At 37.2% G+C, this 27988-nt stretch overlaps 1 protein-coding gene across 26 annotated transcripts in view; it reads left to right on the top strand.

The window, feature by feature from the left end:
- The window catches only part of NRXN1 (neurexin 1), a 1127382-nt gene that overhangs the window by 467060 nt on the left and 632334 nt on the right, over positions 1 to 27988 (top strand). For all 26 annotated transcript variants that reach the window (XM_019827182.3, XM_019827181.3, XM_019827189.3 and 23 more), the window contains one exon: positions 23073 to 23511. In XM_019827182.3, coding sequence (XP_019682741.1) covers positions 23073 to 23511 — 439 coding nt within the window. The remainder of the gene's footprint in view (positions 1 to 23072; positions 23512 to 27988) is intronic.

Below are 27988 nucleotides of genomic sequence, written 5' to 3'. Positions count from 1 at the left end.
TCTCTTTAGAAAATAGTTTTCTCAGAATATGTGTATGAAAAATGTACTATTAAGTCCTATTAATATCCAAAATATTACTTTCTTTCTCTCTCTCTCTCCAGACCTCCCCCTCTTTCTCTGTTTCTCTGCTTCTTCTCTGATTTTCCTGTTTTATAAGTAAAGATCATCTTCCTAAGTTGGCTTTAGCAAGGTCTACAGGTTAGAAACATTTCTTTAAAAGGAACTGCCGTTATCTATGATTATCAGATGCAATTTAACTTTTGCCTATGAGAGAGGGTAATTACATTTTTGAAGGAAGTTATGCTTTGCTTCCAGAGAAAAATGTGCTGATGAGATAGTTCTACTGTTAAAGAGAAGCATGACTATTAATGCATTGAATAAATATTTATTAAACACTTTCTACAGTCCAAGCAAGGTACACAGGGAAAAAACAGTCAGCAAAAATAGATGTGGGCTCTGCCTTCTTGGAATGTACATCTAGCAACAAATTATAAGTAATAAAAAATGATAATTGAAGAAAGGCGAGTACCTATTGTTTAGAATTTGTAAATTGCTTCTTTTCTAAAACTTAATCTAATACAATTAGTAAACAGAGAGATCGGGATTCTGTGTTACCACACAACTATAGTCATGCAGACCCTCTCATTAAGGAGAATGCAAGAATTAGAATACAGAAAGCACAGAGTTTTTTGCCTCTAGGAAGCATGTCCAGTTGGCTCCCGCATTTCCTGCCCAGGGCATGCCACGAGTCCATATGGTGCCCTCTGGAGAAGATGCAGCCTATCACCAGGGCCCATCTTGAGGACTGGATTTCAGGGCTGATCATACAGCCATACACACAGACCTCTTCACTCACTCTGTGTGACACTCAGGTGGAGCTCAATTACTGAGCGTCCTTATTAAAAATGATACGCAGTCAGAATGTTTTTTATGATGGAGTAAAGCCCTGAATTCCAAAGATCAACCATAACAGAATCCCACAATGTTCCTTCCAAACCACCAGAAAGGTGATATAGACATCATTCAGTACTAAACATTGAAAATTAAGTCTTTAAATTGTGCCTCTGGCCACCATTTCTACCTCAGATAACAATACATCACATGAGCTGAAGCATTTTGGTGATGTATTGCTCTAATACACTCCAGAGAGGATTCTCTAAGAGCATATTAGTGTGAGGCGTCATCTCTGGGGGAGTCTGTGTGGCACACACATAGCAGTCTGTGGCCCAGAGGGGACAGAGCATCCCTTCAGCTCCTCCAGCCAAACCAAGGGGAACCCCTGATACAGTGGCTGCCCAGGGATCAAGGCCAGGGGGCCACACAGCCTGCGGACTGTAAAAGGATCCTGGGTTCCTGTTGACTCTCAGCAAATGTTAACTAAAAATCCAGAGAACTATAGTGTCATTAATGGGAACCTTGACCATGCAATGGGATAATTCACTCTGTGCCATTCCCTTTTAGTTATCATACTTCTCGTTAGATTTTGCAGTGATCTTGGGTGAAGTTAATATTTGGATTTCTCTCCTGGGTAGATATTAGGAGACCTTAGAGAGCTGGAGCAAGATGATGTTACAGTTTGTTACTTCCTTTCTGTATGCATCTAACCTCTTCTGTTTGAAGTTAATTTGATTTTGCCTGCATAGAAAAGGAGCCTCGGGAAATGATTTTTTATTAGAGATATGCTGAACCATTCATTTTCCAAACTTGCAAACTGGAGGAAGCTGAAAGGTCCTTGAAGACTGAACCTTTTGGTGCACAACCAAATTTCACTTCAGATTGTTTTTCTTAGGAAAAAAAAAAAACAAAAACAAGATCTCAAGCAGTTCTGAGGCACATCCTCTTACAGTCATTTGACAGTTTAAGTGACCTTATAAGATGTCCACCAGTTTATTCTATTTCTGTTGGTTAGGTGACATTTTGGACAGCTTCCTTTTACTGACATTTAACATGCATGGGGTTTCTAATCTCTTCCTTCATATTTGCTTATTGACACACTAGAAGGGAAGAAAAGGTGGACTATTCTTACAGGTCTTCTATCCACAGATTAAGGCTTTCTAAAACCCGGTGTTTTGTAAAGGTGTTAGGAAAAGCTTTTGGAGACTGTTTTTGCCAATGCAACAATACAAATAACAAAAGGAATTCCAATAGGAATTCCTTCCTCAAAGATGCAGTGCCCTGAATATAATGCTTCTTACTGGGCCAATCATATTGTATTCTATGTAAGTCAGTGAGAAGCCATTTGCTGCCAGATTTACTAGAGCAGTGGGTGTTTGTTATCTTCTTACCTCCAGGATTCATTGGAAGAGTTTATTAGTGAAGTTCTTCAATGCATTGCCTAATGATCAGCCATTTTCTATGTGTGTAGTTAGAGTGATGCATTTGAGAAACATCACCCCGTTATTTCTTCTCCATAATTTCAGAAGTAGCTTTTGCATCAATGTGTACCCAGTCTTTTTCCTTTGTAGTTTACATCTTGTCCTAGCTGGGGGAGCAGTGTAGTAGACCATACTTAAGAACAAGTAGTAAGGGTTGTGGAGCCACATTGTCTGGCTCCCTTCCAGTTATGAGCCCTTTTGCGGCTTGGTTGGGACAAGCCACTTTAGCTTTATAACCCTCAGTTTCTTTTATCTGTAAAATGGGGCTGATACTGTTATTTACCATATGGGGCTATCAGAAAAAAAAATGAAGTAAGAATATCCCTGTATAGTTCTTTGTGCAATATTTGGTACAAAGAAAATAAATAATAAATAGTAGCTATTATTGTTATGCGGGTGAGAAACTCACATTGTCAAGGAAACCTAAATTCTTCACCCCTCTTTTTTGAAACTACTCAGTTTTACATCTTTGGGGGGCTCCATTTCTAATGAGCAGCTGTCTCATTACTAATCCTTACTCGGTTGTAATATGGACAAAAATATATTTAATCATGAGCCTCTAAGATGCCTCGAATTTTCTGTTACTATCTAATAACTAACTTTATACCTTCTAGGATGCTTATATTTTTCACAAACCAATTCAAAAATTACCACCACCACCAGCAGTGTGTGAAAAACTTCTCATCCAGGTCTTTGTTCTGAGATCCAGACAGAAATCCATATTTCGACTTTAGATTTGTAACATTGCTTTTCTTTCTTTTTCTGTCTTGTCACATTCTAATCAGCTATGTGTGTTCCTTACTCCCTCCATCAGGCTGGGAGTTCTTCAGGGTCAGAGACTGGATCTTTTTTTTTTTATTACATCTTCAATACCCAGCCCAGCGCTGACACAAAATCCACAAATTAAAATTGTCTCTCCAATCATCCTCATATCTGATGTAAATTTTAGATATTAACATAAAATACATAACAATACATTTAGATTCACCGTAAAAGTTCTTTGGTGTATTCTCCAATCCTATCACCATTAAGACAAGGCTAGAAATACTCATAATGCTGAGAAGGAAATAAGACTGTTGTTTCTCCTATTGATTGGGTGAGAAAACTGAAAAGGTACTTACTCAAATTTACACAATTAATGGCAGTGTTGAAATGAGAACCAAATTTCTCAATACCTTGAAACTCGTTCCAGTACCTAACTAGGTTCTGTCTACTGAGGAAATGAATAATCCTAAAGATGAATGTTAGATAGGGAAAAAGAAAGTTAGTCTTTTTTCACAGACTTCTCCATTTCTCAGAGGTTGTCAAGGTCCATTAATTTCTTAGAACTAATTTGTTGGGATTTAGCATGATATAACGGAATGGACTTCTACTCGCTGTGTGACTTTGGGAAAATTACTTAAACTCTCTGAGCTTTGTTTACCATGTCTGTAAATGGGGATACAAAAACCTCCCACGGTGAACTGATACAATAGTGAAAATGACTGCAGTGCATACTGACTGGCACATACTATGCATTAATCAGTGGTAGCTATTATTATCATTAACTATGAGATTAATAATATCACCCATGTAAGAGATAGACTAAATAAGTCTATTTTAATGAAAGAGATATGTTTGTGAAAGCAGAAGAAGTCGGATCATACAAAAAATATCCTTAAAAAAATAAAATAGTTTAATTGTATTATTTTTGCCTAGAGTCCATTGGAAAGGATTTCTGGCCACAGAATTTACCATAACGTCATATTTGTCACCTGTCTGCAGTTGACCACATATTTTAAGCATCAGAAAGCTTTCACCGTACACACAGACTTACTCTTGTAGTAAGATAGGAATAGGAAAGATATAAAAATTTATACAATTTAAAGAAGATATGCAGGAAAAATTAAATTATTTTTTTTCTGGTACTAATCTTATTTTTAATTTCCCTTTTGCATCGATGGTTCTTTGAGGGAAAGTGATGCAGGAACTTTCCAATTTTAAGTCACTCATTTTCTTCTTGTTTTAAAATATTTCTTTCAAGTAAATGTTCAGTCAGTTAAGATTTCAAATTCTCTTTCAGAGTTTTTTTCTCCCTTTGAAGGAGGAATTTATTCTCCCACCACCCCTAGCATCTGGGGGAGGGTTTCTGGTTTGAAGGCTTTCCTGGGGATTATCTCTGGCATCTGTGTGATGTCCCTCATCCAGTCTAGTCTCCAGCTATCCTTTGTGGATGGAGACATGAGTGGCCTTGACTCATCATTTGATTACTCTCTTGGCATATGTTCTTCAGGATGGAGGATTTTGTGTTTATCTCTAGATCCAAGATTCCAGAAGTTCCCTTGTCTGGTTGCCAGGACTCTTCTGGACTTTTAATTCTCTTACTGTCTCTGAGTCCACCTGGGGATCCCAAGAACTTCTCTGCTGTCTTCTGGGGTCTTTGAGGCTTCCCTAGGATATCCTTCCTTGCTGTTACCGCCTCTCTTCCCAGGTCTTGGTGGGTAGAGCATCTTGCCAAAATCAGGGCTTCTCTGAGAGGCTTTCAGTTCCCTGGATGAGTGAGGCAGCAGTGCCAGGTTCAGGTCTCGTAAGGAGAGCCATTCCATTTTTCTCCTTTTCTCTTTACTTTTGCCTTTTTCTAAGCTCTTCCCTCCAAGCACCTGAATGGTTTTCTCTGTCCTGTGTGGCAGGAACTCCCCCAAGTTATTTGCTGCTTTGTGGTTTACTCCGTGGTTCACCCCCTACTCCACAGTGAGATATTAAAGTGCACAAATCCTTTTAGATGTTTATTTTCCTCTCAAAAATTGTGACTTCTATAAACAAGCAAACAATATAAATGCTCATTTTATGACCTCACTACAGACTTAAAAACAACAACAACAAACTTATCAGACTCATAACTGAGCAGGACTAAATACCCTGGAATGATTAGGGATTAAGATTACAAAGAATAAAATTATACAAGTTTAACCTCTAACAAATTTTATCTCCTTTGTATCTAAGAATGTAAAAAGGCACTTCTTTCTTGGCCCTCTCAAGACCCGGAAGACTTACTGTTTTCTCCAAATTCCTAACTTATTGATTGAGTTTCCTTCCCTGTGCAAACTTAATCTTCTCAATGGGTAGTTATAATTTCCCTTTTCAGAGCAATCAGCTATTAGGGTTGTGCTTCTCTTCATTTTAAGTGTCGCTCTGGGAAACATTTCATATTGTGGTAATTTAAACTAGTATCTCCTTCAGAGGCTTCCCGGTGTCAACTAGGTTCTTTAAGAAACAGATCCTTGGGTTTATAGCTACAGCTGTGATCAGCAAACCCTTATGTATTGCTCCAGTGTAGACATTCTGATTTGGATTTAAATGTGGGCCTGCTTCTTAAAGAGAGAGCCTTTATTTACTGAGCGATTTCTTGTGACTTAGTCAAACACAGCTGCACATGGTCATGGATGAGCGACTTCCCAAAGCGCTTCTTTCTTCCCCACCTCCCTCACTTTTTGTTTGCATGCTGGTATGCATTAGTCAGATAAAAAGTAAGACCACTAGTGCCCTCATTTAGAAAAATGCCAGGAAAAACACTTACCTCATTATTATCATTATCAATATTTTTTTTTGATCCATACTTATTCAACAAATCTGGACAGATTCACGTCTTCCCAGCATGAGCTACGGTGTCAGAATGTACACTCGTCTCTGATTCAATCAGAAAGGTGACCAAGCTATAGAAAATACATTTATTTCAAAATAAAATCATATCCATGAACCTTAGCAGCACTTCAAGTCTTTATTTAGCAAGACTCAGCATTGTATGAACATTTCATAAAAGGTGTCATCTCATAAGTTTGTCATAAAGCAGGTGCACAATAATAGCAATATATAAAAACACTTTTGAGCCTCCTTTGCCTGGTCAGACATGCCCATTAGTCATTTTCCTTCCAGTTTGGATGGGTTTATTTCAATCTATCCACGTTTGTATCTGTTTCCTTTTGTGGTCTGTGGCTCACATGTACAACACAGCTGCCAGGGCTTAGCGCTGTTTTTTGCAAGTTAACCAAGGAGCAAAAGCAAAGACTCACATGAGCAGCTCATGGTAAGAGTGCTTGAATAAGTTATATATGAATGAAAATATCCTGAATCCACTAAAAGTAAAGTTCTTCTTCAGTGATACTTTAATATGAGGAAGAAGCAACTGAAGATTATTGGATTTACCACATTTATGAGAAATTAATTGTAAATGGAATTACAAATCTCAGTTAATCACGTATAAAGAATAGCACTGACCTACTCATCACTACCACAGAAACACCCAACTCTTTGGGTGGAATAAAGGCATTTTACATTCTACTTCTCTTGGGCTTTTCTGCCTTTGATTCTTCCTTTCAGTACTCTGCTGCCACCCTATGTCCTAATTCTTCTTCCTCTCTGGGCTCACATTTTCCCAAAACCAAGCTTGCTTCTTCTTGCTCGTCAAAGATACTCCTACGCTGCTACTGGCTTATTATAGGCCTAAAAAATCATCAGTAGTAAATATTCTATGGTAGGACCATTGAAGATTTTGTTTTTTCTTTAATTTAGTAGAAACCAGATAATCAGAAATCCACATGTATGAACTGCATGAATTGGTGACAGTGGTTACTTGAAAGGATCCACGTATTAGTCGTGATGTAAAGGCTTTATTCTGGATTATTTATTGTTTTATTTATGATCCTTTACGATTTTCTTGTTACATCATGCAATTATAGTACTGTTGAACATGGGGATGAAATTTATATCATTATTATATTGCATTTTAGTATTTCTTTAATCTAAGAACACTATGCACCTGTAGAAGTTCATCAGCAGTGACAGAGACTAGAAGGCTGGATTCTGTCAGCCTTTCAGTACCTGTGAGCTACAGAATTAATTTTTACTTGTGCATCACAATTTTGTGAATGTTTCTTGAGTAGGCAGTCTAGTTTGTATATTTGACCTATAGATACATCGGTGATGACAGAGATCTATTGTAGTTCTCAAGTCAATATGATTTAAAAAAATTAATGTTTGGGTGTCTGGGTGGCTCAGTCGGTTGAGCGTCCGACTTCGGCTCAGGTCATGATCTCACGGTCTGTGAGTTCGAGCCCTGCGTCGGGCTCTGTGCTGACAGCCCAGAGCCTGGAGCCTGCTTCCGATTCTGTGTCTCCCTCTCTCTCTGACCCTCCCCCCTTCATGCTCTGTCTCTCTCTGTCTCAAAAATAAATAAACATTAAAAAAAAATAAAATAAAAAAATAAAATAAAATAAATTAAAAAAATAATGTTTATTTATTTTTGAGAGAGAGATTGGCAGAGCATAAGCATGGGAGAGTCAGAGAGTGAAGGAGACACAGAATCGGAAGCAGGCTCTGGGCTCTGAACTGTCAGCACAGAGCCCCACATGGGGCTCAAACTCACAAACCGTGAGATCATGGCCTGAGCCAAAGTCGGAGACTTAGCCAACTAAGCCACCCAGGTGCCCCATCAAGTCAATATGATTGACTCTCATGGTGATTTCAATGGAAAGTCACCGAATTTGATATAGGTATGAAATTTTTACTAGTTTCTGTAAAAGCTCATGCCAAGATCTTCATCCGTGGGCTAATTATTATTGTCAAAGTTAACTGTCTTTTAGGATTGTGTGGGGAAAAAAGGTTGAGGTAGAAATAAGCAAGATTATATGGTCTTTGAGGGGCTTGGTTCTATAATATTCTTAAGAGCAAAGACCTTGGATTCAGACTGCCTGGATTTGAAACTTGACTCAGCCACTTACTTCCAGAGTCACTGTGTTTCACAGACACTGTAGTCTACTGAATGTGCCACTGGGAATTCTGCAGCACTGGGCATGTTCTGCTACCTCCACAGGTTGTCCTGAGGATTAAGTGGGTAGAGTGCTTAAAACAATGTCTAAATAAGTACTCTGTAACTGTTTGCTATCAGTATCCTTTGAGTAAAAGTGGTTTTATTAATGACTAGTACACCTTAAAAATTGAGTATATTCTAGTTATAATTTTAATTATCTCTAATGATGGCTTTTCCTCCCCACCCCACCCCCACCCCCACCCCAAATACTTCTAGTTACTGGCACTTGTTCCAATAAATTGATTTTCAACAAGTCAATTTGGGCTCTTTAATCCTAGAAAAATAATGTATTGCAGTGCAGTACAAGGCCATATAAGAGACTGAGACCAAGGTAACAATCAGTAATACTGATTCTGTCTTTACTTAAAATTTTGATATTTCGTTCATCATAGGATTTTTTGCATTGATTTAAAAAACACACTGAGATATTACTTTTCTTGAGTACTGAGTTTTTAGCATTCTCCACTCCTTCCCTATATTTTGCATCTCAGGTGAGTACCTCAGTCACTTCACCCATGTTATCCTAGTCCTGGCCCTGCTATACTGGACTTCATCTGTTGTAATGAAAAAAAAAAAAAAAAAAAAAAAAAAAAAAAATATATATATATATATATATATATATATATATATTTTGAGTCTGTGTTGACTCAAGGAGACTACAGCAGGCAAATGTAAATCTAGACCCCCTGGAAACTGACCCTTAAAATGTCATTCCTATTAATGCTAATTCTCATTTTTTTTTTATTTTCCACTTACATGGTAATTAGAGAACCTTAGTATAAGCAATCCTTAAAATTCAAAACAAGTTTTGTATTTACTTGATAACATGGCTGGGTAATTTGGTCTTAAGAATGAAGTGAGCACAAAATAAATGTGAGACCATATCAGAGTATCATAGGAAATCCATGGGAACAACAGTTATCCTGAAATCAAGGGATAAAGAGAATAGGATGGAACCTAAGGGGATTTTTTTTTAACCAGTAGTGTTAAGAGAATCACAACTAGTCAAAGGAGCCATATCATGGAAGAATAGGAAGGGCTTAAATGTGTCCTTTTACTTATTGATGACGAGGTTGTAGAATTATTCCCAGGACCCATGCTGGCTAAGTAAACAGAAACTCAGTCAGTATCCCACAAGATGATGACGAGCATTAACCAAAAAACACATCTATGAGTTTGTAATCAGATAAATGTTGAGTTGGATTACTTTTCTGTCATCTATTAGCTATATAATTTAGACAAGATACTTAAATTCTCTGAACCTTGGCATGGAGGTAAAAATTATGAGAAATAGGAGCATATATGTAATGTAGCTAAAAATGCATGGGGCACATAGAAGGTGCTTAATGGTTGGTTACTGGTGCTATTACAATTCATACTAATATATATCAGGCAACATACTTGCTAATCAAGGACGATTAGGAGCAAGTGGGTATAGATGGACAAACCCAGTGAACCGCCTGATAGGGTAGTGGTTTAGTCCTGAGCCGGATACTGACAGCCAAGCCATTAGGCCTAAAGAAGAGAACACTTGTGTCCATTTAGCCACCTGAGGGGTGGCCAACCTATCATCAGACTAGCATTTATGTGCTGTTGAGCCCAGTGTCTCAATATGCAAGAAAATGACCCAAACAGATAGGAACCTAGGGAGCCAGCCAGGCCTCTGATCACCCAAGATTCAGGCAGCCTCCAGTAAGCCAGTAGAGAGTGAGAACTAGGCTAATTCTGGAAATTGCTCTTCCAGAGAGGGAAAGGGGGTGGTACATGAGCTGGCAGAGCGTACAGAACTGCAGGAAGGAGCTGATGACAGTGATACCTGGAGGAGATGACTGCAGCAGGCCTTCCTTCCACACAAGACTGGATAGTCACCTGGCAACAGCAAGTAGGCTCATGCTGCCCATCCTACATTACTGAAAGATACATCCTTATCTTTATTTTCTCAAACTTGTGTTTAATTTTTTTTAAAAAAATTAATGTTCATTTATTTTTGAGAGAGAGACAGAGCATGAGCAGGGGAGGAACAGAGAGAGAAGGAGACACAGAATCCAATACAGGCTCCAGGCTCCCAGCTGTCAGCACAGAACCCTTCGCGAGGCTCAAACCCATGAACCGTGAGATCATGACCTGAGCCAAAGTTGGACGCTTAACCAACTGAGTCTCCCAGGAGCCCCAAACTTGTGTTTAATTTTAAAAAATCTCTGATCCTCTGAGTAGTACTTATTTTGTAGTACTCCTGGGAAAAAAAAAAAAAAAAAAAAAAAGATAATAATGATAATAATAATGATATAAAATAACCAAAAAAATGTTTTAACAGATTTGGGACTTTTCGAAGCCTACATAACATTTCAGAGCATTTTTTTTCTTCCCAGTCCTCAAAGGAAGCACACCTGGTAACTGATGCTTATACAATATCTAAGTTCCTGGCCAATCCATTTAAAAAATATAGCCATCTGGATATTTGGTCTAGGATATTTAGTCACTGCTGCTGCAGCATTAAAAAAAATTACTCTTTCTTATTTGAAATGAATAAACTGATCATATCTTTCCATAACATAAAAATAGATTTAGACTCATCTCTATAAGGAAGAAACACAAGAAATTACATTAAGACTCCATGATCTTTTTCTTAGCAGCTAATTGAGTATCCCAAGCAATTAAGAAATTCAAGCATATTGTCATCCTCCAAAGCCCCTGAGTGGCTCAGTTGGTTGAGTGTCGAACTCTTGATTTCAGCTCAGGCCATGATGTCACCATTCATGAGTTTGAGCCCAGCATTGGGCTCTGCGCTGACAGCATAGAGCCTGCTTGGAATTTTCTCTCTCTCCCTCCCTCTCTGCCCCCTCCTCCAAATAAATAAACATTAAAAAAGAATAAGGAAAGGGATTTCACTCCTATTTCTCAACTGAAATTGTCCAGTATTCTCTTCAGTTCCATTCGCAGGCCACCTGAGATATCTGGATCCAGCATTCGTTTAATCCTAGACACCACAGTCAGTTTTCCTTGCATCGTGTGTGAGTTTGGTCTTTGCATTTTTTATTTTAGTGAATTTTCCTTGGCAAAGACCCTGCTCCTGCCTGGGAGCTGATTGAGCTTCCGTAGAGCCAATATGTTTCTCAGTTCTCCAATTTAAATTCTGCCAAGAATCTCCTAACGTGTGCCATGAGAAATTCAACCGCACATAAAACCCCATTCATTAAATAAACAGTTAACTAAGCAACCCTTGGCAAAAGGCACAACCCATCTGACATTTGAAGCACTAGGGACCTTCCAAAGGAAATAATTAAAGAATGCATTAAGAAGAAATGCCCCAGTGCCGAGCAGCCATAATTGAAAAGTAACAGTTCACAACCTGGAGTTTCTATGCTTTTGGGGGGGTCTTTGAAATTAGAAATGAAGAAGAGTTGTGCACTCCCAGTATTCCAACAAATCTAGGAAAGGATACATACTGACCCACTCTTAATGCAATCTAAATAAAACAGCTATTTGCATCAGGCCGTAGTTCTATCAACTCAGTGTGATTATAGAGGCCATCTCATTATTCCTTTGCTGAATTGAAAATTACAAAGTATTCCTTAATGAATACTTTTTGTTTAGTAGACTAAATCTTTCAAAATGTAAAGTTCATGGAGATAAGACACCAAGTTATGAAATTTGGGAAGCAATCAGGTAAACATGAGGATTTGAGGGTGATTAATTACTTCAAAGTATGCTTTTAGAGAAGCAGCCACTTATTTATTTAAATGACCAGCATTCCTGTCTTATACATTTAAGATCATAATAATAACAATAACAGCTACTCTTTACTCAGTGCCCAAGACCAAGCACCTAGTACTGTATTGCTTAAATAATACTATAACATAAATGTTAACCTCATTTGAAAAAGGGGAGAAACTACTTCAGAGAAACTAGAGAACTTCCCCAGGGCAGTGTAGTTAAGTATCAGAGCAGGAATTCAAACCTAAGGCTGTTTGAATCTGTATTCACATCTATATGTATGTATCATACAAAGCATTGCCTTCAGATAATATTAAAATTACAGGGCATATTTATACACAACTTCTTAGTAACAAGTCTAGTTTGAAAAATAGTTTTATTGTGAGTGTGAAAAACAGCAGCATTCGCTGTCTTAAATATCAGCTCCCCTTGTTTCCTTTGTGGGTGCTCAGGGAGTCGTGTGATTAAGAAGGAAAGGCCGGCCAGCCAGGGCAAGAGAGGGGACTGATAAACAATTTGATAATCAGATCTTGAAATCTCAAGTCAATAAGGTTTAATAGAGTTGTATGGCTTTTATTGCTGCAGGAAACTTAATTATCATAAAAACAGCCCTATGGAAAGAAAACAAGCAAACAAGTTATACAGTTTATTTCCCAGTCTGGAGACAGGCATTCAGATTCTGTCTTGTCCACTACTTACTAGCCTGACACTAGCTGTGTGTCCTCAGGCAAGTGGCCTGGCCTGTTGAAGAGAGCCATAATAAAGTGGACCACACTTTGCTTTCTCCTGTGCTGAGAGTCATGTAGCCTGTCCTCCAAATCTCTCCAATGGACTGGCCACCCACTCCTGGCATTTTACTGCAAGAAACTCCATCAGGCCTTGTGATTATTGAATTGGAATTAGTGTGTTTATAGTTGCATTTTTCCCTGATTTTATTTTTCTCTACAATTGTATATCTATCTTCCAACTAATAAATAATATGCTTTTCTTGGGCCAGATTCTCTGATGTGTTAAAATCGAAATTATTATAATCACTTATGGATGATAACTTTACAAATAATTATAATAATAGGAATGTAATTCTAAGCAAGATGTAATTTCCTTTTGCTATTCAGAAGTCTCTTTAAGTGAGTTTGAATGAATAATTTGCCACCAGCTTTAGCGGTCTATATTTTGGAAAGCTAAATCAGAGCAACTACAATAGTTCTGCTCTATATATTTATCTTATCTATACAGGAAACAAAACTATATGATATGATATATAAATGTCGTTAGAATAATTAATGTAAATGGCTTAGTAGGACAGACCTAACATATATTAGAACACACTATAAAGACATGATAATTAAATGAAGTGGAGATTGATAAGAAAGGAAGGAAGGAAGAAAGAAAGAAAGAAGAAAGAAAGAAAGAAAGAAAGAAAGAAAGAAAGAAAGAAAGAAAGAAAGAAAACTAATGAACAATAGAATGCTCAGGAACAGAACCTTGTACAGTATATCTAAGAATTTAAAAATGTGGTAGGTCTTACAAATCAATAAAAAAAAAGAAATTATTCAAGAAATGTGCTGGCTTAAATAAGTTAACTATCTGGGCAGGGGGACTCAATTTGGATCTTCATCTCAAAAAAAGAAGAAAAATACTTTCAAAAAGATTAAAAAGTTATACACCCTCACAAGCACATATAAAATTAAGTAGCAAATATTGTATGTAATAATATGTTTATCAAATCTCTCTTGGGGGAGGACTTCCTAAGCCAAAAAGTAATGAACACAATCAAAAAGTAATAGTAGAATCTGGGGCACCTGGGTGGCTCAGTCAGTTGAGCATACAGACTCTTGATTTTGGCTCTGGTCATGCTGATCCGAGTCACGGGATCAAGCCCCACTTTGGGTTCCGTGCTGAGCGTGAAGCCTGCTTGGGATTCTCTCTCTCTCTCTCTCTCTCTCTCTCTCTCTCTCTCTCTCTCTTCCTCTCTGCCCATCTCATCCCTCCCCACTCTCTCTGTCTCTAAATTAAAAAAAAAAAAAAAAGCAACAGTAGAATCGAATGTTAGAACTTTGGCATATCTAAAATAGCATACAGCATGTTATGGTAAATCAAAGTAAAAAGGACCAACTGTATCGTATATGGTATTTTAAATATATACATATATCCATCCTTACCATGAACATACATGTACTGGATGGTATATTATATACTAATAGCTACCCCTTTAGAAAAATATGAAATTAGATAATGAGAAAGCTTTGCTGAGCTCATGCAAAAGAACATGAATGCTCATGCTAGGGATGCAAAAGAACATGAATTGGTTAATCCGGACATAACATTTGATGCCAATGCCACTATTTTTGTTATTATCAGTTCAAAGATAATCATCCTTGGTTCATGGGAATATAGGTTCCCTTAAAAAAAAAAAAACAATAAATTGGCCTCTTTTCCTTCATTGAGGCTAGCAGAGGCTTTAAAAAGTTTTGGGATAAAGTGGGCATGCATTGTCCTTATCAGCAGTGCCTGCCAGTTTGGAATAGAAGCTTTACCCCTCATTTATGATGTTACATTCTGCAAGATTATGAAAGGCTGATGCTGAAAATATCTTCGTCACTTGGTTGCAAAATAGCAGTAAACATTGCAAGTTTATTGTTTCTAGTTAACTTTTCCAGTGTCTTTTAAAACGCCATTAGTAGGGGAAATAACTGTAAGAAGTTTTCCCCTCAGGACTTTTATTTTTATATTTGAGTGTCAGCTTATTGCGAAGCTATCGCGGTTTTAAAGATAGAATTGCCTTTAAATCCGTTACAGTTCCCTTTCTGCCATGTTGCGGAAAAGACGGCAGCTCTTCATTTGTAATTGCTCAAGGGCCTCTCATATCCGATGCCTCTGGTAGAGACGGCCCATCGTTCCATTTGTTTGTTTTTTAACACAGTCAAAAAGGAACAAAACACTGAATTCATCGATACTTGTTCATGGTCAGAGCTTGCTGCCAACTGAGACACGGTCCCTTAGCTTATCTGAAGAACCTCAGTTTCCTCATCTGAAAATAGGAGGATTGATCTAGTTTTCAGCTTTTACTTTTTAACTTGGCATCTCAGCTCTCATGTAATTGAGATAGTGGTTCATTTTTCCAATTTTTTCCCCCCAAAGGCATTGCTGAATTACTAAATCTTTAATGGGAGAAAAAGAGACATTCCTATTTAGTAGAACTCAAGTTCTTTTGCCACACACCCATATGCCACTGAAAGCTTCATTAAATAGAGCTGTTAACCCCGGGACAACACAGTCTTTTGCTCCCATGGCTAACTTGTACAGATGGTGCCCAAGGTTGTCTAAATAACTTTAGGCAGTTCACCAAGGATAGAATAAAGGAAGGGGAAAGCAAGAGGGTATTTTCTTTTGCTTTTCAAAGCTTCTTTTCATGAATCAGATGTAGTTGATCATGTTTAATTGAAACTAAGCGAAAAGATTTCTTTCTCTACATTGCTTAAATAAAATATTGTTATTTTTAGTCCTTTCCAACTTTCAACTAATTTTTGGTTTGAAATTAATGAGTCACATGCCTTTATTGAGAAATGACGTTATCGTCATCTGTTTTTACATTCCCCAATTAGATTATTTATTTAGGTAGGGGGAAATTTTCAATTTAGTTGAAAATTTTATCTGCACATAATCTCTGAATAGGATTAGATTATGGGGGGAAAACACCAACTCTGCCCTCCCCACCCCCAAATGAGAACTTTCTTATCTTTCAAAATTCCTTATGTAACTCTTTTAAATCAAATTTCCTGAACGCTAAGTATTGTTTAAAACTTTTTTTTATTGTTTATGTATTTTTGAGAGAGAGAGAGAACAGAATGCTTGCAGGGAAAGGGCAGAGAGAGAGGGAGACACAGAATCTGAAGCAGGCTCCAGGCTCTGAGCTGTCAGCCCAGAGCCTGATGCGGGGCTTGAACTCATGAGCTGTGAGATCATGACTTGAACTGAAGATAGACACTTAACCGACTGAGCCACCCAGGTGCCCCTCTTGATATTGTTTTTAAAGTGATATTGTGCTACTCTGAACAGGGCGTGTGCATTTCCTGTCTGCTACCTCTTCTCTGACTCACGCCCTGCAGCTGGACCCACAGCTGCCTCAACTGCGCATATTCACATTATAAATGGACACTTCTGTGGTGGGACATTCTCAGAAAAGCTAAAATCCTATTAGTCCCTTAGTCAGTTAAGTTCAACAAACTGTTTTTTTTTTTTTTTTTTCTTTATCTTTTTATTCCAAGCACGTTCTGTGCTAGGCTCTCAGTGTAAGAAAGTGAACAGCATAGGAAACTTGATCTTGGGTAAAAGGACAATAATGAGTGCAGTGATTTTTTTCTAAAAAAAGTGACCACTTTGCCTTTACTCCACTCTTACAATTGTGTCTTCATGGTGGCAGGAACATTGGAGAAAATCTGTTTAATTTTCTACTTTCTTTAATAATAAAATAAATCTTTTTTTTTTTCTTTTGGCTGCAGCCTTTCCTTTGGAGTAAGCCAAGCTTATAAATGCTGATATTTGCTTTTAGGCCAAGACATTTTTTTATTCCAAATGAGTAAGACCATCTGTGTGTTTTAGCCAAGAACTCTCTAATTTTTGGAATTATTATATGCTATTAGTGTATGTATATTAACATTTTGGTGTGTATATGATATATGTATGTGTTATCTACTTATCTATCTAGAGATGTACTATATATTCTAATATATATGTATATTTTTCTGGACATTAATATTAGTCTGACATATTACATATAAGCGCATTTATATTAGGTAATGTATAAGCTGTGTGTGTGTGTTCACATATAGTTCACACATTACTGATAAATATACCAATATCAAACATTTGTGAGAAAATAAACTGGTTTATTCTCATACTTTAATTCTAATATTTTATTATATATATCCTAGTATTATATATATCCAAAAGGCATACCTGTTGAAAAACTATACTATAGTTCTAGAAACAGAAGTAAGCCCCATTACTTAAACTGGATTTGAAGAGACATTTTATTTTATTTTTTTTTAATTTTTTTTAACGTTTATTTATTTTTGAGACAGAGAGAGACAGAGCATGAACAGGGGAGGAGCAGAGAGAGAGTGAGACACAGAATCTGAAACAGGCTCCAGGCTCTGAGCTGTCAGCACAGAGCCCGACATGGGGCTCGAACTCATGGACCGTGAGATCATGACCTGGGCCGAAGTCGACGATTAACTGACCAAGCCACCCAGGTGCCCCTGAAGAGACATTTTAATCAATAGCCACACAAAAACACACTCTTGCTCAGTTGTGATCTTTGATTCATTTGGAGATATTTTAGGGGCGCCTGGGTGTCTCAGTCGGTTAAGTGTCCGATTTTGGCTCAGGTCATGATCTCATGGTTGACAAGTTTGAGCCCCGCGTCGGGCTCGGTGCTGACAGCTCAGAGCCTGGAGCCTGCTTCCGATTCTGTGTCTCCCTCTCTCTCTCTGCCCCTCCCTGGCTCATGCTCTGTCTCTCTCTGTCTCAAAAATAAATAAAAAGGTTAACAAAATTTTTAGAGATATTTTAATGAGGACAAATGGAAGGAAAGATACTGTCATGTAACTCATAGCAAGATCATCTTTTGCATGGTGGCAAATAGCTGTTTGATTGTGAATCTCCTGCTTAGCAACTGCTATCAAAACCATAAGTGGAATTACAAGTGAAAACTGTAAATGAAATTTCCTGCGAGACAAACACAGAGTTTGAAGTTAACATCGTTAGCTTTTCACAGTATTTGGCATGAGCATGATAAAAGACATTCAGCGAGTTCTGTGCCTCCATATATTTATTGATAAAATAGGATAATGTTTTCTATTTCTTAGGATGCTTGTGAGGAGTAAACACATTATACGTATAAATTTCTTATGACAGGGTCTGACAGAAGATAAGTACTCAATAAATCTTAACTGATTCTTGTTGTGGTGACGGTGGTGTTTTTTGTTGATATCAGATGCCACAGAAGTTCTCTCAGGAGTGAAAATAAAAGCCCCAGGCTCCCTAGCTTCCTATGTATTTTTCTAGCTAAGAAACCTTATCTATAGACCAAGCCTTCAAACTGCAATATAAGTATCAGGATACAAAAAGAAGCCCCAGTCTGCTTTGATCTCTTTGATCCTTCTGGTTGCAGTCCTGTTAATTACTTGAAAACAGCAGTCAGCTACTATGTGCCCTGTTAGCTGTTACCTTTGTTACAGCTCCGTTCATTCGCTCTCAGAATAATAATATTGGTATTTATGATAATAACAACATGAACAAGAGCAGCCAGCTGATAGTCACTTGGGCACTTACTCTGTGCCAGGCCCTGTTTTTAGCACTTCCATTGAAATATAATTTATTTTTTACAATGACCCTAATGTGGTAGATATGATTATTCCATTTTACAGATTAAACTGAGTCTCTGTGGGATTGAAGGACTTGTGCAAGGTCACAGGATTGCAAGTGGGTGAGCTGCAGTTCTCTTGGAAATCGTGAGAACCAAATTCTTGGCCCTTCTTTGTTAGTATTCTCAAGAATGGAAGAGAATCCAAGCTCAGATGAGAATAAGCCATTCAAGTTCTCAGGGAGGTCACAACTGAGTCTACATCCCTGCATCACTCCTTGATTTTAAGCTCGGTACCCATTTCATCACCCTGTATGTATACTCTCATAGTTAAGACACGAACTGCCTTGATCAGTGCATGTTAATTAATTCAAGAGCCTCATGAAAATTTCTAAGCTGAAACGTTTATTTGTAACAACAAAAAGTCATTGTGTGAGTAGCAAATGTTTTCCTACTGATCTGCTTATTTCACACACTGCCACTTCCTGTGGAAGGGCCTTATCTATCAGCCACCAGTTCTCCAGGACCATCTGTACAAACCTTAGATACATATGATGCTTGGTGTGTGTCTGTGTACCTAAAGATGTAGGTGTATATTCCCTTTACCTAACAGATTAGTGTCTCAGTATATCCCTGAATAGAGAGCAATATCCTGACATCAAAACCACAACTGGAAAAAGGCTAGAAAAAAAGAAGGAACAATAGAACATCTTTTACCTTTGTCCCAAATCACATAGATTGACAGGGGGTGGCGGGGGTGGGGGAGTGGAGGCTCAAGGATTTATGGACATGACATGTTTTTTTCCTTTTCAGATATATATGTTTTATATATAAAATTAAGAAACTGAGACATAGAGAGGATAGACAACTGAACTTAGATACTAGCTTTGTGATTAAGCCAAGTCTATACCCAGACTCTCAAACTTACTATTATTTTTTTTATTTTTTAGCCTATTTATTTCCCTTTTTAAAAAAGATTGATATCAAGATCAAATAAAATACTCAGTGACAGCTTACCTCAAAATCCAAACCTAGGAATATAAAAATACAAACATATTGCTCCTATTTTTGCATATTTAAGTGTGAGGGACATTTTTAAAATTTTAACAAATGTTGAAAGGAAAAGGTCATCATATCAAAATATGGAAATTATATGGCAGCTAAATAAATAAATAAATAACAAAAAACCTAGTGTTTCTTACGTTTTATCCCTGTGGGATTTATGATATGAGCCCATGAAGCAGAGAAATGAAATGCAACATTTTGAATTACTTTTCAAAAAGAAAAAAAAAAAAAGAAAAATCAATATCCCCAAAGAAATCTTGATTTTATGAACTGATCCAAATGAATGTGCAATAATATCATCTAATTGTCAGGACGTTAGAGTATATAGATATTTTTTGAAAGTTGTAACTATTAAATAAATTACAAATTTGACATAAATTAAAAAGATATATGAGTAATTATAAATTATTGAGAGCCATATTATCTCAGAAAGAAGCAAAAAATAGCTTACACATGAATTTTTGGAAAATTTGGAGTGCTTGCAGTCTACTTATTATTATAATTGAACTACATTCAGGTCATTTTAAGAGTAAGCCTAACTTTCAAAAAGTAGGGTGATTATGGAATCTGGGTCAGATGAAGGAGCAGTGTAGTTTTGAGAGCTATCAGCCTGCCTATCCAAAATTGCTTTTCTGTCTTCTGGAGTTGCCTTTCAAAGAATACAAAATAGGAAGGGGAAAAAAAAAAAAAGAAAACATCATTTTGCTTCTCCTCAAGATACTTCTTCCAGGAAAATGATTCTACCTCTGGAGAATTTTAACTTGGGTGTTTTTCATTCAAAAAGTAATTTAAACCCTACAATATGAGTTTGAAGGTGAAGTTTTCCAATACATAAACCAGCTTACCATTTATAAGTGAACATGCACAGAAGTTTCCACATTTTCTGGAGAAATAAGCTCAAAATAGTAGCGAGTGTGTGAGACTGGTCTGCAATACCATATTCTGCTTTACTTAACTGCATTTGTAAGTATTGTTAATGATAGTCTATAATCTAGGACTAAGTTTAAAAAGTGAAGGAAGAATTTTATTCAATTCTTAGAAACTATTGAGTGTCTACTTTGTGCCAGGTACTAATCTTGGTGTTTGGCTATGGTGAGCAAGGACCCTGTCTGCACAAAGCATAGATTGTGGTGGAGATCCATCATCTTTTTGGTGGGGTAGGGAGGAGTTGGAGGAGGTGTGTGTGTGTGCATGGCTAACCCTAAGTTATATGATCATGGGAATCCCTGCCTTTCTTCTCCATCTTCTCGAACCTCCCTTTCCCCGGGGTATCCAATTCACTCATGAGATTGTAAATCACTTGCTGAAATCTGTAGCTAGAATTGTCCCAACCCCACATCCTTCAGTTTTTGGTAGCTGATTTTGGACTCATGAGGCAGTATATGCATTCATATACCTACTTACTCACGTCAGAAACACCCAACTCTGTGGCAGTGGTTCTATTTCACGGGCAATGTGTTAGCATAGGTCAACCTTATCATCTGCATCAATTGGGTCAGAAAATATTATACTCGTTCCTGATCACTACCTTTGTTAAGGGAATCTCCAGATAATAAAATATAAATCACTAGGAAATGTGAAAAAAATACAGGCTTGGATAGCTTGAAAGTCATGGTGAGAGGTTATAAAACTTGAGACTGTCATCCATGGAAACCATTTTCTCCACCTCTAAAAATCCCCAAAGAAAGACAATCTTGAATCAACTTTCCCAAGGCTTAATAGCTCTTTCTCTCTTCAAGAAAGTATACTGAAGAATTAATCTAATTCCTTTTTGTTATTGCTTAAGTCCATTTTCTCTTCTTTTGTTGTCAATCTACACTTATTGAACAGTTATACATATTTTCTCAAAGAATAATTTGGTATGTTATTCTTTATAATAATCCTCCTTCAAGATAAAGGTACACCGAAATGGGACTAGCATTGGAAAGATGCGGCTTATTTGTTAGGCACCAATCAGGTATAAAATACCAATTATATGTTTGTGCCAAATTTCTTTTTCATTCTAAGTTTATTTGAGAGGGTCGGGGGAGAGGCAGAGAGAGAGTCCCAAGCAGGCTCCACCTGTCAGAGCCCAATGTGGGGCTCGAACTCACAAACCTGAGCAGAAACCAAGAGTCAGATGCTTAACCCACTGAGCCACCCAAGCGTCCCAAGTATGTGCTTAATTTCTAAACATTTCCTTATAATAAATTAATTTACCACCATTATTTCTGTGTCTACAAGATGATGGTATTTATTATCATGCAGTTTGATGTAGTTGATATTTATTGAAATCTTACAATGTGCCTGGCATTGGATGATTGCCTTTATGTAGATTCTCTCACTTGCATACATTTTCTTCTGTAACCATTACAATCATCCTGTAAGATGCTATCTCCCTAAAAGGGAGAAAAGTAAGGCTTGGGGAGATCATGCAGTTAGGTAATGCTGGAGCTAGCATTTGAACTCAGAGAGTCTGATACCAAGGCCTACACTCTTACTCTGAAAAATAAAGTATCCATTAACACACTATATCAGGAAATTCATTAGCAACACTAACCATTGGCTCAGTTTAGTTTTGCCACAGGTTTGCTATATTGACCTGTTAACTTTACAGCACTAATCAGACACAGGCTGTCTTATTTTTTCTATTATATAAATATAAATGAATTTAGAACTTGTCAGTATTGGCTGCTATGAATTCTTGAATGGCTTCTTAAAATAATTTAGATAGTTAACTGGACATAGATGGCTAATTTACTCTTAAGTCAGTGTGATGTGTATTTTGGAAATGTAATTATGCTTAGTATGCATTTGATAGAGAAAGGGTATGGATCTCTCTTTATCTTAATGTCAGAATGGCTTCGAGTTTGTTAAGGTGATGTGATAGCAGATGCCTGATACTGTGAATCCTACCAGTGGATTTGTCCAGTGTACCATTTGGAGTCCAAAAAGCCATGAGAACTATCAGCAAGCAGTCAGAAAGAATCACCCAGCCCATTGAGATGAAGTGCCTTGGGAAATGAGAGTTAGGTCAAACTTTGCTCTACATTTGTAAACTTTAAAGTGAAACGGAACACATGTAATACAGGTTGAATGGATTTAGAGCAAACATAACATTTCCAGAGTTACCTAACATTATTCAAACAGTTGTTAATATAGGCCACAGGGAAAAAGAGAGCTTCTGCATTTTAGTTGTACTTAATGATTTTTCTGAGAAAATTCAGTATGTTTTCTGCCTCAATTTATTGTGATTATCTTACAAAGTTTATACGCATTGTGACTATGTAGACCATAGAAGAATTCCTGTATTTTAGGGGACTGTTACACAAAGTAATTTCAAATACTTTAGTGGTGGGAAAACTGAAAAACCTTTCTATTTAATAAATGAATTATCATAAGAAAAGCCATTGTCTTGTAAGTTTGACTCTGTACACCCTTGAAATAATGAAAGCTGTATACAGATCCATTCAAATTATTTGAATTAACTGCAGCCAGTTTGTATGTGTATGTACACACATTATTTGAAAGAAATTAGATTGGAATGGTTACTGTTTAGTGAGTTGATACTTGATTTTTATTTGGCTGAGAAAGCTATCTCATATATCAAAATGCACTAAACATTATGTTACATGTGTTACAAACGTGTTGAAAGTCACTTAACTGAAGACAAGTTCTGCATATGAAAAGATGGGCCTGGTTTCTCACTGCTATCCTCTGCCCACAGGTTGTATATAAAAATAATGATGTAAGACTGGAATTATCTCGTCTTGCCAAACAAGGAGACCCTAAGATGAAGATCCATGGAGTGGTAGCATTTAAATGTGAGAATGTTGCAACTTTGGACCCAATCACCTTTGAAACCCCAGAGTCTTTCATCTCTTTGCCTAAATGGAACGCAAAGAAAACAGGCTCCATATCATTTGATTTCCGTACAACAGAGCCAAATGGCCTCATCTTATTTAGCCATGGCAAGCCAAGACACCAAAAAGATGCCAAGCACCCTCAGATGATAAAGGTTGACTTCTTTGCTATTGAGATGCTGGATGGCCATCTCTACCTCCTCCTGGACATGGGGTCAGGTACAATAAAAATCAAAGCCCTACAGAAGAAGGTGAATGATGGAGAATGGTATCATGTGGACTTCCAGAGAGATGGACGGTCAGGTAATTTATCATTTCTTCTAACCTGTTTATCTGCTGGAACATGCTATTTACCCCTTGCCACTCCAAAGGAATTAAAACCAAGATATATTAAGATTTCCTGCATTTCTGTCTTTAGGGTAAAGGAAATTTTCTGTTTTTATTTCTGTTTCATATCATATAAGAACCAGAAGGAGCTAATTAATCATTACAGTTGGGCATCAAACCCCAAATGCTCAAATGGCTTCTGGAATCACTTCTCAAATGAACATTTATTGGATAATCAAGTGCCAAATCTTGCAAGACATTTTATCTTGAATTTGAAAATGACAAAATTCAGGGTTCCTGTATTATCAATTATTGCTTATATCATTGGATGTTTGGAGGTGCCTGAAGTGGCAAATACAAAATATGAAAAAAAGAAAATTCAGCAATTCACATATAAATTCCTTAGTGTAATTTTTAGTCCTTATTTTAACTTTTGTCTAAGTTGGGTCTGTGGTATTAAAAACACTTTAATCAACGCAGTAGGATTTCAAGAACACTGGCAAAACTCTGTTGACTTCCAAATAGCTTCCCTTTCTAATGTTTGAATTGAACCAATAGGGATTGTTTCCTCTGGCTTCCTTCTCTGAACTTTTTTCCTGGAAGTGTGTGTGTGTGCGTGTGTGTGTGTGTATGTACGTGCCTGTTGGGGGGAGGGAGGTGTGCATGCACACACACACACACACACACACACACACACACACACACACACTCACGTGGTTGGGGAAAGGAGGGAGTGTTGTAGGGAAGGCCTGAAGAAATAACATTTACTTACTCTGAAATTGGAGAGTGGATTATGAGGTTTAAGGAATTGACTACCATTAGGTTTGTGAGGGCAAGGATCACCCAGGCAGAGGAAATAGCATTGGTGGAAATCCAGAAAGAGACAGGGAGAGGGGGAGAGAGAGGGAGAAGGGAAGAGGCAACTTATTTTAGGTGCACAACTATATTATTTCTTTTACTTTCTTCACCCTATGCTCCCATGCTCTGATTGTTCTTATCACTTACAAATCAAATAAGCTTCTTATAATAGAAGAAACTCTCGGGGTACCTGGATGGCTCATTCGGTTAACCATCTGACTTGGACTCAGGTCATGATCTCATGGTTGGTGGGTTCAAGCCCCATGGCCGGTTCTGTGCTGACAGCTCAGAGCCTGGAGCCTGCTTCAGATTCTGTGACTCCCCCTCTCTCTGCCCCTCCACTGCTCATGCTCTGTGTTTCTCTGTCTCTCAAAAAATAAATAAATGTTAAAAAAAAGTTTAAAAAGAGGAAGAAGACAACGCTCCTCTCTTCCCTTCCCGCACTTCCTTATTTGCTTATATACCATACCCTCTACTCTGGATTTTCCACTGAATATAAGCTTGACGAAGGCATTTCTTGTGAGTCTGAATTTCTTCCTTTATAAAACATATTGGGAAGGGCCCAGTATTGACTGACTCCTAAACTCAATGAAGCAGGATTAACAGTGATAGGACCTAGGATTCTATACTTTTGCAAAGCTTTCCAAGGAACTTAATGATCAGCTGAGTATGGGAACCACAGTCCAGAGGACACTTAGTGCTTCTTTCAGATCGTAATCTGTGATCATCATCCTATTTTAGGAGGGCTGTGCTGCAGCCCTGTGGTGAGTGCTCCTTTCACAGACTCCCTTGTCGCTTGATTACTCCCAGTCTCCCTGCAGCAGAACTGTGTCCTGTTTCACTCTTAGTCATGCCTCGTTTTCCTGTGTATCTATCAAGAAGAATGTGACAGACTTCCTAGAATATATATATGTTATATATTATATTATATTATATTATATTATATTATATTATATTATATTATATTATATATATTACATATATAACCCAATAAAATAAAGAAAGGGAATGAATGAGAATTCAGAAGGAGGTGTTGGTGAGGGTGGAAAATTGAAAGAAGGTCAGAACCCATTGCTCTGATCCTCAAATTATCTCAGAGACTATTTCTGATTCATCCCTCTCAGGAAATTTGGTCTCCCTGTGCATGGAAGATTAGTTACCATCCTGTGCTATCTGTGCTTATTTTATCATTTCTCTACAGTGTCTTAAATGACTGTGAGGAGACAACTCTTTTTTCTTTTTCCTACTGTACTATGCTGATTCCATTAGAAAGTAGATTCCTTTTTTTTTTTTTTTTGTCTGTTTGTTTTTTTCTGATTTAAGCTGAGTGGACACTGATGGGAATACAGAAATACAGCAATAGAGTACCTCCTTTTCACGTCCTCCAGCCTGTCTTATTTCTACCAAAGTTAGCAGTTGAGGATTGGAGTTAGCAAAGAGGATTGGAGCATTGACTAATCTTGTGCTTTGAAATATTAACTTGTGGATAATATAGTTTGACTTAAAATATACCTATAATAAAATTTTTAAATTACTCTCAAATATTTACATATATAAAGGACTATGTATACACACACACATACACACACACACATGCATACATAAGAAAGATTAAAGGAAAATAAATCCAGTCTTTATTCATTTGATAATCATAATTTATGCTAGTCTTAGGTGATGATGTAGTCTAGTTTCCCAAGTTCCTTGGATGACCTATTACAATAAGGATCAGTTAAATACCTTAATCCTGAAGCCAAATAAAATTTACCTTTTTCTTTCCTGTTTAAGTTCTTTAATTCTTCCAAATTGCCTATGGTTTATTAACTGCCCTGTTTGTCCCCTCATTGCGAAAGGTCAAACGCAGAGAATATTGGTGTTAATTTAGAAAGTTCAATACTGTATGGGAGGAAGAGACATGCCTGAAGAGGTGTAATTTGCATTAGGAAAGAAAATAAAACACCAGATTCTTGTTGAAATCCAAAGGAAAGATAAAGTTAGTATGCTTGGTGATGTTTGGATGGTAAAGTACTTTTATGTGATTACTATTTCAGATTAGTGAATTGAGACAAACGCTACAAAAACCAAAGCTTGTTCGCTAAACCAAGTTCTGCCCTTTACTGAAGTGGAAAAAAAGAGAGTCCATTTTATGTTGGCCTAGCTCAAGGGAGTTTAATGCAATGTTAATAACTGCAGCTGTTAATATTTTATATGTAGTATTTTAATTAAGTTCTATATTTGCACACTGCATTGGTTTGGTATAAAGCAGCCTTTTAAAAATTGAGTGAATAGCTCTATGAGCTTTTATTTTACTTAAAGGATATTTCTGAATCAGGTTGGTGAAATACTAAGATTTATAGTTCAGTTGAAACTAATAAACTTACAATTTCAAGAAATAATTCATTTTATTCATTTTTCACACCAGTTATATTCAGCGGCTATACGAAAATTAATTCTTAGTATAATGTGGGTAAACAAGGCTTCTACAACAAGAGGTCAGTGTGGTCCGCTTTCTGACTCATGGATGATGAAGTTTGCTTGGGATACTCTTTAGCTGAATATATAAAAATATTTAATGAGCCATTTTCTCTGTTATTAAAGTAGAGGGAGCTTAGGGCTGATAATTATTCTTTCTACCATTGATCATAATAAGGTTAGTAGGAATAAAGCCATGACTATTAATTGGATGCCAGTAACTCTTGGTTACCTTCGTCAGAGGAAGGGTTAAAACAGACTGAATTTTTAATATTCCCCGAACACTTTATAAAGTAAACTTATGTATGAATGAGAATGTCTTATTCCTGGTCCTGGTACTTTCTTTTGCAACATAGTAATTGTTTACTAAATATTTGGTATAAGAAAAAATAATAAAAATGTGTGAGTGTCTCAGTGCCAAACCACCCCTCATATTCTAAAACAAGTAGTATCATCTTTATACTTGAAAAGTAATAGCTCTCTTTTAGTTGTAATGCAAGTTTGTAAGGAATTCACATTACTTCCTGAAAGCAGTTTACACAATATAAGATAACAGGTGCTGCCCTTTTTTATGAATACAATGCCATACTCCAAGCCCACTTGTCAAAAAAAAAAAAAAATGCAGTGAGGAAGTGACACAATTGTTAGAGAGCTGTGGCAAGCCTGGTACAAAAATGACAAGCTCTTAAGAGAACAGAGCTGCTATCCTCACTTATTCATGAGAACCCTGTATCATTTAGCAAACATGTAGGTAGAAGGAAAATTAATCATAGGGAAGCCGTTCACTCCTTTCTACAGACTGGGATGTGCAGCCACAGTAAGTATGCAGTGACAAGGAAGATAGTCGCCAGCACTGCCCATGTTTCTGACAATTTGCCCGTCAGTCCTTTGCTTACTAAAAGGTTGGTATAAGAGCCCCTTGTTCGATGAGAAATATTGCCTACAGATGAAGACCTTTCTGGAACTTGATTTTCAGCACCATTAATTGTGTTAGGCTATATGACCCCCTTCCATTCTGTGACATGGGAAAGAAAGAGACACTTTAATCCCCCCACTTTGCCTGCTACTTTTGGCCACAGCCTGGCACACCGTAACTCCTTCCATCACCCACGTAGTCTGTGACCAG

This window comes from Felis catus, chromosome A3 (assembly GCF_018350175.1).
Source record: "Felis catus isolate Fca126 chromosome A3, F.catus_Fca126_mat1.0, whole genome shotgun sequence".
NCBI lineage: Eukaryota > Metazoa > Chordata > Mammalia > Carnivora > Felidae > Felis > Felis catus.
Note: the sequence above shows the minus strand (reverse complement) of the source record. Positions and strands in the feature narration are given on the sequence as shown.